Source organism: Betta splendens, chromosome 15 (genome assembly GCF_900634795.4).
Source record: "Betta splendens chromosome 15, fBetSpl5.4, whole genome shotgun sequence".
In the NCBI taxonomy this organism is placed as follows: domain Eukaryota; kingdom Metazoa; phylum Chordata; class Actinopteri; order Anabantiformes; family Osphronemidae; genus Betta; species Betta splendens.
Genome location: NC_040895.2, coordinates 12301868 through 12319751, shown reverse-complemented (window position 1 = coordinate 12319751; position 17884 = coordinate 12301868). Strand labels below are relative to the sequence as shown.

The 17884-nt window shown below is 43.5% G+C and overlaps 2 protein-coding genes and 1 long non-coding RNA gene across 5 annotated transcripts in view; 1 reads left to right on the top strand and 2 right to left on the bottom strand.

The window, feature by feature from the left end:
- The window catches only part of dlg5a (discs, large homolog 5a (Drosophila)), a 27881-nt gene extending 19773 nt beyond the window's left edge, over positions 1-8108 (bottom strand). For all 3 annotated transcript variants that reach the window (XM_029175506.2, XM_029175508.2, XM_029175507.2), the window contains exon 1: positions 7378-8108. In XM_029175506.2, the coding sequence (XP_029031339.1) occupies positions 7378-7681 (304 nt within the window). In that variant the 5' untranslated portion in view covers positions 7682-8108. The remainder of the gene's footprint in view (positions 1-7377) is intronic.
- Positions 7492-11234, top strand: LOC129603011 (uncharacterized). Its single transcript, XR_008692548.1, has 2 exons — positions 7492-7632; positions 8391-11234. It is a non-coding gene; the product is annotated as an uncharacterized LOC129603011 (long non-coding RNA).
- LOC114841954 (annexin A11-like) lies at positions 10910-17884 on the bottom strand. Its single transcript, XM_029127259.3, has 15 exons — positions 17702-17884; positions 16292-16460; positions 15983-16065; positions 15076-15561; positions 14849-14936; positions 14465-14559; positions 14040-14153; positions 13825-13915; positions 13344-13423; positions 13204-13260; positions 13001-13094; positions 12810-12905; positions 11899-11957; positions 11626-11748; positions 10910-11533 (listed from the first exon to the last, which is right to left on the bottom strand). Exons 2-15 carry the CDS (start codon positions 16452-16454, stop codon positions 11474-11476), a joined length of 1689 nt encoding a protein of 562 aa, XP_028983092.1. The 5' UTR covers positions 16455-16460; positions 17702-17884; the 3' UTR covers positions 10910-11473.

Genomic DNA, 17884 nt, shown 5'->3' with positions numbered 1-17884 from the left:
TGTGGAGCGTGATCAATATTACACAATCTGCTCCATATTCCCTGCACAGTTGTGAGATGAATTTGGTGCAGGGTGTCTACTTGGAATAATAATTTCAACACTTCTCCTTATAGCAGCTCTGTATCATCACTCCAGACTGTCGCCGTCATTAAACCTCCTCTTTCCCTCACTGTGCACTCCGCCTTGCTTTGATGTATAGTCCCTGTATGTTTCTGCTACACAGGCAAAATGTCACGGTTGAAATGGGATTTTCTCTTTTTATGTCAAGTACATAGAGAGTGAGAGAGAGGGAGTGAGGGAGAAAATGATTGTCTGTGTGAATGGCTGTACACACCGTTAAGCTGGTGGATATTTCACACAGGCTATAACAATCCATAGGAGAGACTATGCAAAAACCCCCTTTATGCTACAGAGACCCTGCTCCAAAGAACAACACGCACACACACACACACACACACACGGACGCACACGCGCACACGCACGCGCACACACACACGCGCACACACACGCACACACACACACACACACACACGCACACCCTCTGTTCTGTCGTATGTCAGGAGGAGATTATAACAAATACATTTTTGCCTACTCGAATGTGTACCAGCTGTAAAATGCATAACAGCTGCAAAAAGAAAAAGCTACAAATGCACAATATTTGCAGTTTTGCAATCTGCATAAATCAGTGCAGCAAGTACAGCTAATAGTAATCTGATGTGATCGATGCATACCAACCACACGGTTTAAGCGAGCAAAGGAATGGTAGCTGGCTTTGTCAGCAGCAGGCGATAGATTGATGCCAAATGTTCTAGATCTCCATCTCTGTTCTTGCCTCCCCACTGGGCTTAACTACAGCTCTGGCTCCAGCCCTCAATGTGTGACAAGGCCAAGCCTAATTAACTATGAGCTCTCAGCGACTGAGCCACTCCATCTTAGGCCTCACAGTGAGAGGAGGGGCTAGAAGGGGGTGAAAAGAGGAGAGCATGGAGCAGAAGAGTACAGATGAAAAGAGATAGCCTAACTAAGCTGCAAAGGAGATAAGGAGGGAGGGTACGAGAGACAAAGAGGCAGAGAAGTAAGGAGGAGAGACTAAAAAAAAAGAGAGAGCGAAGCAGAGCGGAAAGGCTCATAATCTGTTCTGACGTTCCCTGATGCTCAACACTTTCACTCTGCAAAGTGCTCAGAGCACACAGCTTTGATTTCATATTGTTCCATCAGACATGATGAGAACCACTCTGGGGCATTAGCGCGCTGCAATCAACACACTGTGCAAAAGGCTCCTGCTCATTTCCATGTCTGCACTGAAAAAGCAATAGCCGCCTTCCTGAAGTCAGCATCCAGCTGACGAAGACTGGCAGTAAAAGACGTGAGCCACTGAGCGGCATTACAGCAGCTCGGCTGAAGGATCAACCTGTTTAAAATACTGTACACGCAGTCTAGCTCTTTGTCAGGAGAAAGAAGCTAGTATTTGAAATCAAAACACTCCGATAAATTAAAATCTCCACGGAGGAAACTCGCCGGTCACCAACAGAACAGAGACAGGCCTCGGAATCTGATTTAAACACAAGGACAAATACGTGCACACGTTCTCTTTCAGATCAGCGTAATGGGCTGATTAGTTGAAACCCCAACCACATCAATGAATGCATATAGATTCCTTGTCAGCGACGAGCCAGCTAGCCAGTGGTCGATGGTTCAGCAGCATTAGCCCTTAGCGAGAAGCTTTAATTATCGATAGCAATTAGCAGCAGGCACAGTCACCGAGGCTGATCATTTGTAAACACGTTCAGAGCATCAATAAAACAGGCATGTATTAACACAGCATAGATTGGACGGTATCACCGGGAGGAATCAGGTGCGCGTGCCTGAAGAGCAGGACAGACTGGGCCTCAGACGCTCACATGAACCACAGACAGACAAACGCATGATGGGCCATTTGATACAGCGACGAGGAGGGAGCACGTCCTACTGACATCAGGAGATGAGAGGTAAAAAGTATTCCAGCGGAGAACTCGAGGCAACAAATTAACAAAGGACTGTCACTGTGATCTAAATAGGGCAGTGGAGTACTCACCCCACCTAAGGGGTAACTTCCCCCACACCTCTCTGCTCCACTCCGCCTTCTCTCCCTATCAAGTGATGTGCTCAACCACCAACAGTTGCTCCAACCAGATTATGTTCTCTAGCCATAAAGCAAGATGACACTCGTTGCCATGGTGACGCTGGATCAGAGGAATCCTATATTCTGCATAAAAAGGACCTAAAAGTTAGGAGGCTGATGGAGCCTTACGAAAGCCAGATGCAAAGCTTGGCTTTCACCATCGGGCGAGTATAAATTATTTATCGGTTCTAGAAATTCTTTTATGTCACAGTGAGAGTGTGCCCCTATAATATAAAACCTGCGTGATCATCGCCGTGAGTCGGAGCCCGCTGCTTCCTTAGGATTCCTTCGTCACAGCACGTTAACGAGCCTCGGAAACTACGGCCCATGTTCGAAGCTGCCGACAGGCAGGTAGTGTTCCCAGGAATGTCACAGACACACATTTCAGGGCCACTTGCTAAAAGTGCTGCATTAGCATTCCAAAAATAATACAGTGCGCTTTGTTTATTAGCCAATGTCAGGTCGCCTCAATGTCAGTAAGCAGCAGTGATCAAAAAAGTCACACTGAACAACAAGAATCTTTTGCAGTTAGACAAGTACAAATAAAAGCAAGTGTACGAAATAAGGCCACATTCAAATAGCAGAGAGCATCTATAAAGATCCGTCACCCCTAAACACTGATTATAATTTCAGCCACTGTATTTTGGGCCTTTGGTACAGCCACCTTTTAGTCTAGACATAGAAGATCTTAATGTTGATCTAGCTCACAAACATTTTGCTTTATCAGGTCGGCATCAGTGCTGTTACAAATTGTGGTTACTTCACACCCCATCTGACCTGAAGTCCTACATCCACTGCTTTCCTTTATTTTGTGACTCTAAGTGAGCTGTGCAGTGGGCCCTCACTTCTACTGAGGCAATGACATGACAGGCCAAGATTCTGGGCAATGAGCCAGTGAAGCCTGGCTGCTGGGGTAAAGGATTGATCATCTGACTTAAGGAGACTACACTGAGCATAAACATGAAGACATCTAACATGATGACTCCACTAGCAAGGATTATTCAGCCGCACGCACACAGCCTGACTCACACCTCGGGCCTATGGTCAAACCCACCCACCTTTTCCACATTTGTCCATGTCGCAAAAACAATGTGTGCTAGAATGTTGACCGAAAGGCAAACGCACCTTCTCCTGATCGGATCGTGATTGTGGATCTATGTAAACAATCCTTGACAGAAAGTGAGAAAACAAAACCGCATTTAAAAAGACATTAGACTCCATCTGAATCCAAATGAATGTGCCACAAACTGGAATGACAAATGAATGCAAGTGGAGGTTAAAACATCATAAAGGAGAATGGTAATAAAGAAAGCAATACAACAAAAGAGGAAAATTGAAACCGGTTTCCAAGGATGTGCAGGTGTTAAAACCAGGAATTACCGGTGAGCAGTGTATTTCCATGACTTCATGTCGCTGGTAAACATTTAAATGCTGGCATTTCCTCTATGTTGTGGAGTCATTAGGAAGTGAAGGAATGTGTAATGGTAATGAATGCCTGTTTCACAGCCTCCTGGTCTCAAAATGAGATACACCTGTTATCAAATAAAAACAAGAAAGATGTTTTAAAAGTATAAATTTCAGACCAAAGGCCCAGTGAAACTACTGGGGTCCACTTTTCATTAGTCTGGATACTGGATTCTGGATACCATAACAGACAAATTATTCTCAATAATCGAATCAAATAAACAATCAGTATAAAATAGGGTGCAGACTTCACACAGAGGGATAAACTAGAGGTATAGAGCAGTTGAGTAGTCATCAGCTGCTTAAACTGGAGGTACGATCAACTGGTAGAAGGTCAGATTAGATCCCAAAAACTCTGGCCTGGTTCTAGATCTCCTCGGGTTTAGAAATGCCTCAAGATCCTACCAGAAAAGCTGAAAAGTGTTTAAGAGGAGAAAAATGACTGGATGTCTGTGTCTGCTGCAACTACAGTCTAACACTGGCTAAGCAGAAGAGTAATGAGTGGATGGAAAATAGATTGGGTAGAATCTAAATATTATAAAGGCATTACAAGAACTAACTGTTAATGTAAGCTGCACCATTAGTTCACTCCGACCACAGCAAAGATGCAAGTTGGCCTATTTATCTGAAGCCTGCAATGATGGTCGTACAAAGATGCTGCAGTGGGATATAACCAGTCCAGCATCATCAATCACACCTGAGACATTGTCCAACAGCGGATGGCTTGATGGCTGAAGCAGGGGACGGTGGGGTGACCCAGTGGGCGACTGAGTGACGGAGGGACAGAGAGTGGGAAAGTGGGTGCAGGATGCTGCTGATGGGAGATGTTCAGGAGTGTTGGGGCCATAATTCATCCTGCCATTCCCGGTGCGAGACAGAATCCGGTGGACACAGAGGAGAGCGTCCCCCTCAACAACACACTGGCTGGCCTATGTCCTGCTGCTGTAGACGGAGCAAGCTGCTGAATGGACACTTTAGGCCTCCTGAGCACTCCAACAATAGGCCTGTTGTCTTGCTCTCTCTCTTGTGTCTGCGGTGTGTCCTCTTATTTGTGTGCGCGGAAAAATGTAACCGCTCGGTGCTGAAGGATATACAATGAAAACAGTGAAACGAGACAGAAAAAGAAATGGAGTAAAGCGCGGGAGTGGCAAATAGAAATGCAGAATGGGAAAAACGAGGGAACACAGACAGTAGCGGAGGATTGTGGATGCTGCATCCTGTCAGAAAGCATCGCGTTGCCCTCCTCTCCGATTGTTTTTAAATCACTGTCACAAACCCTTAGGTCTGACGTGAGCGGGGGGGTGGGGTGGGGTGGGGGTGCAGGTACATCTCCCAACCGCTCTGTTCCTTCAGGTAGAACATTGTCTGTGCGGCAGTGGAGGACGAGCTCAGAATCGCAGGCATGAAATCAGCTCGATTGCAGCGGCCTGGATTTAAAAAGGAGCGGCTTCAGAAAATGTGCGCTCGTTCTGCAAGATAACAGGGCCAAAACTTCAGTCATGCTCAGCAGCGGGAGCGAGGCCTCCACTCCGCAGTGTAATCAGAGTTAGAGGACTTGTTAAAAAGACTGAGCCACGGTCTCTTGGAATAACAGCACACAAAACAGGTTAAATAATGAATGATTTGTTTATGTGTTCTCCGCTGCAAATGTGTTGGAGTTTGCCAGAACAACACTAATAATTTACAGAGCCCGGGCTTTAAACAAGCGAGGCTTGAGAGTGCATCTGTGAGGTTTCCCCCTGGGGTACGCGCTGTTTCTTTGGAGTTCGGGAGGTTTTATACATGTGCATGTCTAGAGGCTCAGCTGGCAAAGGAGGGACATCTGAGAACAAGAGCAGGCAGCGTGAGAGGAGGGCGATCTGGGAGCAGGTTGTTATCAGCAGGACTCATCGCACACACACACGCTCGGGAATAACCTCTGTTCGCACACCCAGTGTCGCCCATAAACACCGGGGCTCTGATTCCATCCCTATGTGGCATTTCTACCAGCCTCTTTGCCTGAAGGTACCCCGGGCGCCTTGTTGTGGGCTGCTCGCGAGTGTGGCTAAAACGCGGTAATCGCATCAGCCGAATCACTACGCTGGAGATAATAAAAAGCACATTAGGAAAAAAAAAGAAAAAGGCCACAACACTTCAGCTGAAACAGAAGGAGCCAAGAGCACGGCAGCTAATACAGAGAAGTGTAGAGGCATGATAAAGCGGGTCTCACAGAGAGAGTTTACACCCGACAGAAGAGAGCAAGGCCTAATCCTCTGTTGAATAACCACAGGCTGACGGGCCAGACTCAGTACTGGTACTCAATCTCCCCCAGCACAGGCCAGATCAACTCTGAGGCCCGCTGCAGTGCAGAATACAGAAGTCGAAGCGTTACAGTCCTGCACAGCCACGGGCGAGAGACTAAAACAGAGGCTGATTATGCAGCTCCTCGCAGGTAAACAACTGTCAATGTGTTTCACAGTCTTCCAGGATAAGCGTTATTCTGCTGCAGCAACACTCAATACGAGGAAGCAATAAAGCTTAAGGATGCATTGGTGATCCAGTCAGCAGAGCGGCAAGACACGGATTCGGCATTACCTGCTAAGGTCTGACTGCTGCTAATAGGCAGGGACGTGCCACAACTTGGCAGCTGTAAAGTGCGGATCACACTGTGTATTTAAAAGGACAAAGACATCTGGTTGAAATTATATCTGTATTGTGGCCTATGTGGTTGAATTACATAGGGAATATACCAAACAGAGGCATACCTCCGCCGTGCATTTGGCTCTCAGGGCCATCCTGCAATGAAGCCCTGAGGGCACAGCGTTGGTTGATGTGAGTGTGCCACGGGCTTCAGTCATTCAGCCAGAGCCAAACAGGCAAAACTAGACAAGTCTTTTACACTTGGTTGCACCTTGTCTCTATGCAACAACCAAAACCACTGAGGTGGACGCAGTCGCTGCGAGGACATATTGCAAACCAAATTGTCTTAAATGAACCCACTGCAATTATAAATGTAGCATTAATGCATGACTGGGGAGGAATCTGATTAAATCTGTTACCAGATTACCAGCGTGGAGGCGCTCGTGCAGTGGGAGGACGGACCCATGTGCACCGTGCTGCACGTCCGTGAGCTCGCACGGGTTTGGCTGCAGGCGTGCACACACGTACAGGTCAACGTGGTCCCACATGTCAATGGCACGGCCGTTGTCATGGGAACAAGACAGGCCACCTAATGTAGCATAACCTCACAGCGCTACGAACAACCAATTAGGAGTTTGTGTTGCAGTTCCCACAACACGTGACCCCACAGATAAAACATTTGGTGCAAATCACTGCACACACTATAACACCTGGATGAAGCCACGAACCAGCTTTTTTGCTGAGTCTAATTAGAATAGATTAAAACAAATGACAGGACAGTCATTTAGATAATTCACCAAACCATGTGCATGGGATCTATTTTAGGCCAAGGCATGATATCGTTGAGTTAGAGGTATAAAAGGTGTAATAGCGCGTTAAGGCTCGCCGCTTCGTGCCTGTGTGGCCTTTATTGCCATTAAATGCCGTTTCGGGGCCAGCGTTAATAACAATCATCACCAGCAAAGCTCCAAACGTTGCGCTCGTGCATTTCTCCGCACACGCGCTGCCTGCGCCGGACCACCCAGGCTGTTCGTCTCACGGCAAGGTCTCTGCACTGGCTGGTCTGCTCGCTTGTGGATGCGAGCGCGACGCTGCGCGCGCGCGGCTCGCGGGCTCGCGGGCTCGGCTCTTACCGGTGGAGTGGTCCACAGGTCCCCCGCCGTTGCTGGCGAACAGGGCGGCGTGCAGGTCGGGGTACGCCTTCTCCAGGGCCACGCACAGGTCGAGGAAATGGTCGCTCTCCTTGTTCATCAGCATCTTCAGGAGGTGGTCCACTTTCTCCGCGCTGGACGCGCAGTTCTGGTCCAGTTCGAACCTATCGAGTTGACTCAGGGTACCAGAGACTATCAGCAGCTCGATGAGTCGGTCCGCATCTGTTATGGACTCCAGTAAGTTCTGGTGGCACTGGTCTAGCAACTCTTTGTGCTTTGGCTCCATTGCTCCCCGCTGTAGTTCCGTAGCTTCCCAGCTAACCCAGTCGGCCGAGCGGACGCGATATCCTCGCGGATCAAAAGTACCGAGCGATTATCGAACTCAACTTACCGCGGCTCGCCGAAGTTCGCCGGAGCCACCGCGGCATTAGGCTGCACGGGAGAGCAGTTTTTATAGCATTTTGAAAAAGGCACAAGAAGCCATATTTGTTGCCCAAGGCTGTTGACTGCACTAAACAGCGATACATTTTTCCATCTTACTCGTCGCTGGGAGTTCAGGCTGTTTCTTGCCGCGCCTCGCCGTCCGCGTGAAGCCAACGCATTTTCCGCCCGTTGTGTGTCATTTAATGCGCCCTTTGACGACCCAACTCACGTAACTCCGCTGCTGATTCCCACTTACACCGTATCCTCCGCCATGTCTGAGCGACTCAGCAGCTGCTACCCGCTGTCAATCAACGACCCGTTCAATGACCGTAAAAGGCGAAACGGGGCGGGGCGTTTGCAAAAACACGCCCGTTTCTTCAATGGGCGTACACAACAGTTCGTAGTACGTTGAAAATCCCAGGCGGAAAATATGAGAATGGAGAGAATTGGTGTAAAAATGAGGAGATATATTTAAAATATCGACGTGGGGGCCAAAAAGGGCAAATAAAGACATCATCTTTGCGTAAAGCAACGATTTATACTGACAAAATGCATGTATCTGTGTTCTGCAGTATGGGAATGACGAGGAAGGACAGCACTCAAGTACTTGTGGATTTCCATATATATACTTGACCACAGCTCTTATTACTAGATGAATATTACTATTCATCTACTTCAGTACACCCTACATATCTGACATCCTTGCAGCTCACTGAATACTGTATTAATAAAAAGCCCTACAGTGGCTAAATATAATATTAATATACATCACTATATGATTTAACTAAAATTGCCGCTGAATACAAAATGAAAGGTCATTTATATGCAACAGTTTTTTCTCCTCTCTTATACTTTCAGGTTTTTGGCTTCTTATTACCACAATTAGTAAGATCAGTTTATGTAATAAAAACACAGCCTTATACAGTAGCTCTTCTAATTTATAAGCAATGTATTACTGACTATTCATTATTCTTTTTAATTCAACATAGACACATCAAATTGGAAGGAGCCTAATCCGCAGTCATCCTTACTGACTATGTTAAGTATTTTATTCTGGTGAAATGCTCACGCAGTGATAAGATTTAAGGATTTTGCTCAGTCCTTGCATAATTCTGCTGCTTTAGCCACAGGCTTATGCACCATGTTTCTATATCTCTCTGCGACCAATTTCAGTGTACAGTACAGTAGCTGTGTGCTGGATAAGATAAAACAAGCTGAGAGACATATGCTTATAAACAATATTGGAGGGGCACAAATGAAATAGGTGTCTTAAAGCAGTCTTATCAAGCATAAAGGGATGATGATGGATGGATGCACTCTGCTTCCAGTCTGCAGCTGAATAAAGATTGTTGGCACAGAGGCAGGCATCTGCAGGCATACCTCTCAAACCGTGACCTTATTCATGCATGCACTGAATCGCATTGTGACATCTGCAGCCCTCTCCCTCTCTGTCTCTCTGCCATGCTGGCTCCATAGCCTGTGCGCCCATGTGCTATCCCTTTAGATGCAAAATGAATTGCATTCATATCAAAAGGAAAGCAGTTCCCTATTGCCGACACAGATGTCTGCAGTCCACTTCTGAGAATATAGATGACAGCATTTTATCTTGAGAGGCTTTATTATTTAGGCAACATGGGTGATGGTTCTAGTAGCTGTCTGATCATTTACTGAAATTGTATTTGTTTTATTAAACAGAATTGTTTATCAGGCAGACCACATCAGAGTAGATGAAAGCTTTATTTTTTATTAACAATCCTGTCACTAAACATATCCTTAATTTGTCCTTGTCCGACAGTCACAAGCAGGAATTTGTATGGATTTATTATTTGCCGTCTGAATAGAGCTCTAGCAAACACAGAGACTGTCAGCACTAAGGGTGGCAAACCAATTATTTTTCCAACAACACACTTTTATTTAGTGCATCTACATAATTCATTTTCATCAATGATTTATCCATTTTAACAGTGTTTCCAAGTCCCAGTTTAAAACGGATGTGGCAACATTTTAAGAGGTGAATACTGTTCAAGAATATATAGGACATTTTTTAGGTAAAACCACACATTGGGACACATTCATACTTAATTACAGACTTAAAATTAGACAATTCATGGGTTTTAATTAACAGTAGATTACATTGCCTTGAGCTACAGATGCCTGTATCAAAAAGGAAGTTTCTGATTAAATGATGCCGAAACTACATTGCAGTCAGACATGCTGTAGCGCTTTGAAATTAACAAAAAAAATGTGTAATGATGTTCCAATTATCTTCTCATAACTGATGTAATCACATTTAATCTTTATTAAATTTCTAGTTATTCTAATCTAAACATCTATCTAAAGCCCTCAAGCTTTCTCTGCCATGTCTAGTCCCTTTGAATATGATGTGATCAAAAATGATTCTTCCAGCATGGCTGTTACCCAACAGTCCCACAGGCCCCCAACAGCACTGACGGACATGCTAGACTTGTTTAATGTGGCCAAAGCAGCTTTATGGATGCCATCAACTCCCCCTCCTCCCTTATGAGTTATTGATTGTAGTGCAGTTAACTCACACACAGTACGGTGCAGTAGCTAGCCAAGCGCAGAGCCACGTCTTTACAGCCAAGTCTGTAGACCAGCATCGAAAATGATGCCGACAGTAGTTAATAAGGCATGAAGAGCTCCATGTGCAGCCACATGCTAGCTGTACCCGTTTAAGGAAAGACACAGTGTCTGTACTGATCGAATCAAATGCTGCATCTTGTCACCAAATGATTTCTGATTGAGAGACCTTCAGCATATTCAGTGTTGAAGAATCAAGGCACTTGTTCCTGTGTTCAGTTTGAATTTAAATTAATCTTGGCCCACCGTGTAATGATCAACAGAAAATATTTATGCTGAAATTCTCTATTTTGGTGTAAATGTTGAGCTTGATAATCATACTTCACTGCCCTCTACTGACAAACCGAGCCCAGTACCAAGTGCCAGCTACTGTATCACAGAAGCCCCTCCAGTTTACAACATGACGCAACTGGTGAGATGCCATCAGTTTATATAAGACTCATTTATTAGTCTTTATTGTTTCTATGAGACAAACCACAAATAACGCCTGTGCCTTTTTAGAATTTATTTTCTAGATCTAATTCACCAGCAATTTGTGCTATGATAATGCTACGATTGTATTTGGCATAGTTACAAATATATGATGCACAAATGTAAATAGAGCACAACAACAATATTCTCAACACAAGTAGACAATATATAGAAACGATTATACAATTGCAAACATTAACTCTGGTAAATAGCTGCTGTGTGCTTAATGCCTTACACTGAATGTTTTTCAGCTGATGGCCAGAATTATAAATGGCTGATAATTTTGGCACAAGCTAAATACACCATCTTCAAAAAATAAAGTCTTTAAAACTGAAATGTAATCTTTTACAAATCTATTGTATGGCCACGTATTTTCAACATATGGAGCAAAAGTATCACAAGTGAGAAAGAAATTAAAAACCTTTAACCCATATAGAAAGACAATATGTAGTACAATGTGTAAGATCTTTACAACTAGTCAAATCTTGCATTGAGAGCATTGGCACGACATGCAGGTGTGCAGATAGCGTATATAGAGATAAGGCAAAAAACAGGACATTTTTTGGTAGACATTGCTGATTTCTCAATCACTGCCCCCGCAGAGCTTAAAGAGGAGTTTCTTGTAGTCTCCGGATGTGTCTCCCTGTGACGGAAAACAAGCCGCATCAGCACATATTCCACTTGCCATCACGTCCTCTTCACTTCCAATAAATACAGCAGATGATAGATACTTACAGAGATGTCCGTGTAGAGTGATTTGCCATATTTTTTTATGTACTCCTGACGGATATCCAGCATGTCAACCTCAGAGCGCGAGACCATAATCCGGATCAGGGTTTTGTCCTTTGTCCCAGCTCCCTGAACACATGCACATGAAAGGGTGGCATTACATTCAATTGTTCTCTTAATATTTTTAATAAATAAATACAATAAAATAAATTCAAAATAAATCAAAATATATGCTGTAACTGTATAGACAATTCCTACAAACAAGACATAAAGTCTCACCTTCATTGCCTTGTGAAGCCTCTCAGCAAAGTAGGCAGGTGTGTTCTTAATACACTTCACTGAAACAGAGACAATGAAATCAGAAATTCATACTGCCTGTGATTTTTTTAAACAGATAAAATCACTATATTACTTAAAGATGTGCAGTATCAACACAAAATGAAGATGGTAAATACAGCATTGACCTCTGGCAGCTGAGTTATGTAAAATAAAATAAGATATTACTGTGCATAATCATATTCTTAAATAATATTACAGAGAATGTCAACACAGAAAAGAACAGAGCTGTAGAAATCAACATTTCCCATTTGGTCATAGTGTATTCAAGTGTGGAGAAAAAAGGATTTTACAAAATGATTTTGAGCAAATGTCATTACATTTGGTTTGGATCCAAATTCACATTCAAGTTGATAAGGATCATATGCATCAGCTACAAAAAAAAACTCTAGTGGAAGATGTTGATTATTGCAGAATCAATAGTTTCATTAAAAAAAAGAAAAGAAAAAAAAGGATGAAATGTAAAATCAAAGATGAAAAAGTGTCAAAAATGATGGTGAACATTCATCACCACAAGGCAGACCACATCACAATGCTAACATATAAACAAAAAAAAACAAAACAAAAAAAAACACATCTAAAAACATTTTACTGTACCACATCCCTGAGAAATGTCAGCCAAAAGCAGAAGGAAAAAAAATAAAGACTGTATTTTCTAGGAACTTTACATCACTATGTCAATATTATATTACATTAACTTTCCACTCGATTCTTGACATCTATTCATTCATCAGCTGCAATATAAACTCTAATAAAGTGAGAGTGGAAAATGGTATGCCCAACATTTACTGCACACAAGCATCTATATTTGTCATTAACATATTATGTGGAGCAAAGTCTGTGTGTACTCTTACCCACTGCCAACATGCCACTCTCAAGGTCTCCTGACATCTCCCTGATGATGCTCTGCTCGATATCTCTGCCACACATCTGCTGGTACTCGTGGAACACTACACAAAAAAACGCACATCAGTAATATAGGTTACTGAGAACTAACCTTGCATTGACAACCTCACATTTATTAGGAAGATGCTCTAAGGAATACCTGCTCTAAGGTGGGGCTTACTCCTGGCACACAAAATAGCATTGAATTTGGATTCATCTGTTCCCAGCTTGTTCTCTCCAGCAGCATACAGAGCCTAGAAGGAGAAAAGAAACGTGTGAGTTATTAAGTAACTGCATATGCAAAAAAGCTCCATAAAACTATTTAAATATTAATTCAAAGACAATAAAGAAAGGTTGAGCTACCTGAGCATCTTGTTTAGCCAGAGAGATGTCCACTGTTTCACGTTCATCACGACTACCCTGAAGTATAGAGAAAATCACCATTTAGAATGAAAATAGTTGTGAAAAGGTGGTACAGTACCTAATACACAAGATATCTGTACCTGGGCAAGAGATATCAGGAGCCGTCGGAAGTGGCCTGAGGTGTCTCCACTAATGGAATCCTCCAGTGACTTCTTATATTCTAAGAAGTAGTGTTTTTTTTTAAAAAAAAGGGGGGTCAGAAATATGAATAAAACACAGATCTATACATTATTAGCTTCAGGAATAAAATGTAGGTAAAGTGATCACAGCACAAGGTAAACCAGGATACTGTAAAACTGTTTTGTAAGCAAAAATGATAAAAAGGGAAACAGCAAAGATGAAATAATAAAAGCAGAAAATTTATCAGTCCTTGTCTATTTGCATTATTGATTGTAGTTTTGCTTATTTCCCAAAGAGGATAATTTTAAGTATGTCCATCTAGACAAACTGAGCTTATCTCTACTGTAATAAAACTCTTTTTACATGGTACTGTGATACATTAAGATAAAGGACAACAGAGCCATGAAGGAAGCCAGTGTGTAAACTGCTGATGCATCTCACCTTGTTTGTAAATGCGATTTATCTCTCTGATTTCTTCATTCGACCGTGACGACAAGATCTCTATCAGACAAGCTTCATCAGTTCCAGCTCCCTGGAAGACACAACAACGATAATCTGACAACAAAACCTTTGGTTTGCCTTGAAACCTTACTACAATAAATGCAGTTCTAATTCTTAACACTTCTGTGTTTTACAGTTGTAACACGATCCTTTACCTTTATGGCACTGTTGAGCTCAGAGGCATCAAACTCAACTGGAGACTTTAACATGGCCATGACCAACTTCCTGAAGTCTCCAGACAGTTCAGAATGCAGATCCTTAATCAGATCCTGAAAATAGAAACATGCTTACACTAACTGAGAGAATGCATTCAACACTAGAAGAACTGCACGATGCTGGGTGGTATAGCTAAAATGAGCTCTGAGGACATTCAATCCCCTCTTCACTTTACTGGCAGCAGGAGCACCTGTTGTCTGCTTGGCACATAATGCACCTAGTAATGTTCAAGGCTATTTTGGATAAATGGTGTTTGTTTTGTAATCACACACACATACACATAAACACCCAGATCCTCTGCTGCTGGAAAATGTCATTAGTCGACAGAAAAACCATGAAGTTCGCAATAAGCATGAACAATTACCTTTCCATAAGAGGTTTTGTAGGCCCGGAGCAAAGGCACACGCTGCCTGTTGGAACGACTCCCCAGTAATTCAATAATGGCCTGCTCATCAGTTCCTGCACAGGCAAGCCCATGAAGTCAAGTCAAACACAAATAAAATGTTTCTAAATAAATCTTTAAATAAAAACATATATTGTTTTAATGAGCCAGCATAACCTTATCAATGTAAGCCAAACGATTTCTCCGTTATTACACAGACAAGTGAATTTAATGGTTTAGAAAGTAGTTTAAATGAGCCCCAAAATATTTATGAAAATTAACTGTAGTATACGGTCTGGCCATCTGACAATTAGTCAAACGCTAAAATAACAAATACCAAACTGAATTAACACCCACAGTACTCACCAAAGCCCTTCATGGCCTTCCTAAGGACCTCCACATCTTTTAGTGGATCAGCCCCAGGAAAGTCCTTGATTGTTCCCCGATATCCTCTCTGCCATAACAATACATCTACTTATTAAGTTCTGACATGTACTGTAGCAGTATTACCTTAAATAAAAGGTAACTCACAAAACACTGTTTGACATCACATTGCGTTTATAAAACCATGTTTTTTTTCCAGGGGCTCTTACATTCACAGGTGGAGCTATTGGCATTCCTCCTCCTCCTCCATAGGCTGGCATGGATGGATTTGGTGATGGAGCATTTGGGTACCCTGGCATAGGTGATGGTGCACTGCCAAAACCAGGCATGGGTTGGTTGGGTGATGGTGCACCAGGATACCCTGGCATAGGCTGTCCAGGCTGAGCAGGTTGGCCAGGAAAACCAGGCTGAGCAGGTTGACCGGGATAACCAGGTTGTCCAGGCATTCCTGGCTGACCAGGTTGACCAGGATAACCAGATTGTCCAGGCATCCCAGGTTGACCAGGATAACCAGACTGTCCAGGCATTCCAGGCTGAGCAGGTTGACCAGGATAACCAGACTGACCAGGCATTCCTGGCTGACCAGGATAACCAGACTGACCAGGCATTCCAGGCTGAGCAGGTTGACCAGGATAACCGGGCTGACCAGGGTATCCCATCCCCGGGCCTTGGTGTGGAGGCACAGGACCTCCTGGCTGTGGGTACAGGCCAAATGACTGCTAGGTTAGTGGAAAGGGCACACCCATCAAGGTGGTGGCAGGTGAGCACAGGTCACATCTCATTTGTGTTTTTGTATTCATTTTAATTATTTTGAAATACTTAACTATGCTTTATGTTTATATTATTATGAATATTTTCAACTCCTTTATCTACAGTACCCTCCAAAAGGAAGTCAGGTCGTCATTATGGTGTGAATCTGATACATAATCAACAAAAGTAAAACTAAAAAATCAAATTGAAAAGCATGGATAAGAATTAACTATTCCTATTGATTATTATTTAAATGGGTGTTTTCTCGTGTAACCTTACTCACGAGAAAGGAATATTTTATTATTATATTTCAATATTCTGATAATGATGCATTACATACATGTAACCATGAGCATGTAGGCTTACCATGCCAGGGTTGTATCCAGAGTTGGATAAGCCGTCAAGACCAATGGAGGGATAACCACCAGCAGGGCCACCACCCCAACTGCCTGCAGACCACACCAATAACAAACTCCAGGATATGTTGCATTCAGACATACTATGGTGTGCTACTATTAAAACTTTCATTGTCACTTTCTAGATAGGTAATAACAAGGTGAAAAGCATGATGCACAGTGAAAAGTAGTACAATGTTAGTGTGAGTGTAAGTAAATAAATATCTTTTCATCTGTCGTGTCTGACACGTTGCTCCATATCAACCGAAGGGGGTCGTACCAGTTGGTGGGGCCGGTGGGTAGCCTCCAGGCTGCTGCGAGGGATAGCCTCCAGGTTGAGGGTAGGCCCCTGGCTGTGGGGGATAGCCTCCTGCTTGTGGGGGATAAGCCCCAGCCTGCGGGGGATATCCGCCCGACATAGGTGGGTACCCAGGGTAGCTCATGGCTTCCTACACAAAGAAACGTCAATCCAAGAGCTGTCAAACATAACCTATGAATCAGCAGCATTCCTAGAAATAGGATCCAATGTACTGAGAATCGAAAATCACACCCAGCCAGAACCTGCTCTTCCTCATTCTTCCCTAATTGGAAGAATCCCTCATTGACCATAAATGCTTTTAGATCTGTAGCTCAGCTGAGTGGCGAAGCTTTCATTTTCATCAAGCCCAATATGAGCATCCTTTAGTCCAATGGGCGTATTTGTTCCATGGTAAAACTTACTTCACTTAAATGGAACAGTCTTCTCTGCTTTGCATTTTATAGACCGGGGAGAGAAAAAAGAAAAAACATTGCTGTGGTGTTTGAATAAGCACACATTCAGGAGCAGGTCACCTCACAGAAGCAGCATTTAGGCCACTGCTGATCAATATACACTTTATTAATTAGTAAACTACCGTTTGTAGACAGGATACTTTATAATAACTGTGAAAAGGTTCCAAGCTACAACTTTTACTTTACTTCCTGTACAGTGTTGTGAAATCCCACATCAACAATAAGAACCCACTGCTGATAGTGTTTTAAATTCAGCACATTGTGCAGGGACAGTGTGAGTGGATTAACCTTTGCGATTAGCGGAGCTTTTAATGCCGCTGCTCCTTGACACGGTGTAACTTTGCCTGTGTGCTAACGTGAGGCGCGTCCGTTTACTCGCCCATGAAATGCGCCCACCGACCAGCCCGGAAAACATACAAACCGAGTTTAAAACTATGCTAATCCTATAATAATTACATGATGCTAACGTATGTCAAAGGAGAATCAGACATAGTGGCTAAACGTTTAACACTAGACGCTAGGTCATTTTATGGGAATAAAGCTCGGCCCTGCGCGAATTATCTGAAAACTAAGCTAAGTGACGTTGCTAGCGCGACTTACATAACGCGACCAGTGTTTGTAACAGAAGCAGGACGGGACCGAGCGGGGTTTTTATCTACACGCTAGCTCGCTAGCTAGCTAACTTAAGCCTCAAACTTGGACATGAAGTTTGTGTACTTGTATGTTGAAACATTAACTGCGCTTACAGAACTAGTAAGTAAACTGTGTCATAGCGCTGACACGTTAATGTCAGCGTTAACAACAGCGTCCAAGTGAAAAACGGCCCAAACACAACTAAAATGCTAAATGCTTTAGCTAATAATGCAGTTATTAAGCTAACGAGTCATGCGTGAGTAGTTTTGTCGAGTTTTGCGCTTACTTTGTCCTGCTGCTGGTCTCTTCCTGGATGACAGGCTGCGCTGCTCCGACTAGTCGCCGTATATAATCTGACTTGTGTGGGCGGGTGTACCACGCATAGTTTCCATGCGGGATCCTCCCATTCCCATCAAGCTGCCGCTCAGAGCAGTGACAGGCCGCTGCGCCATGTGACTGCGACCATCAA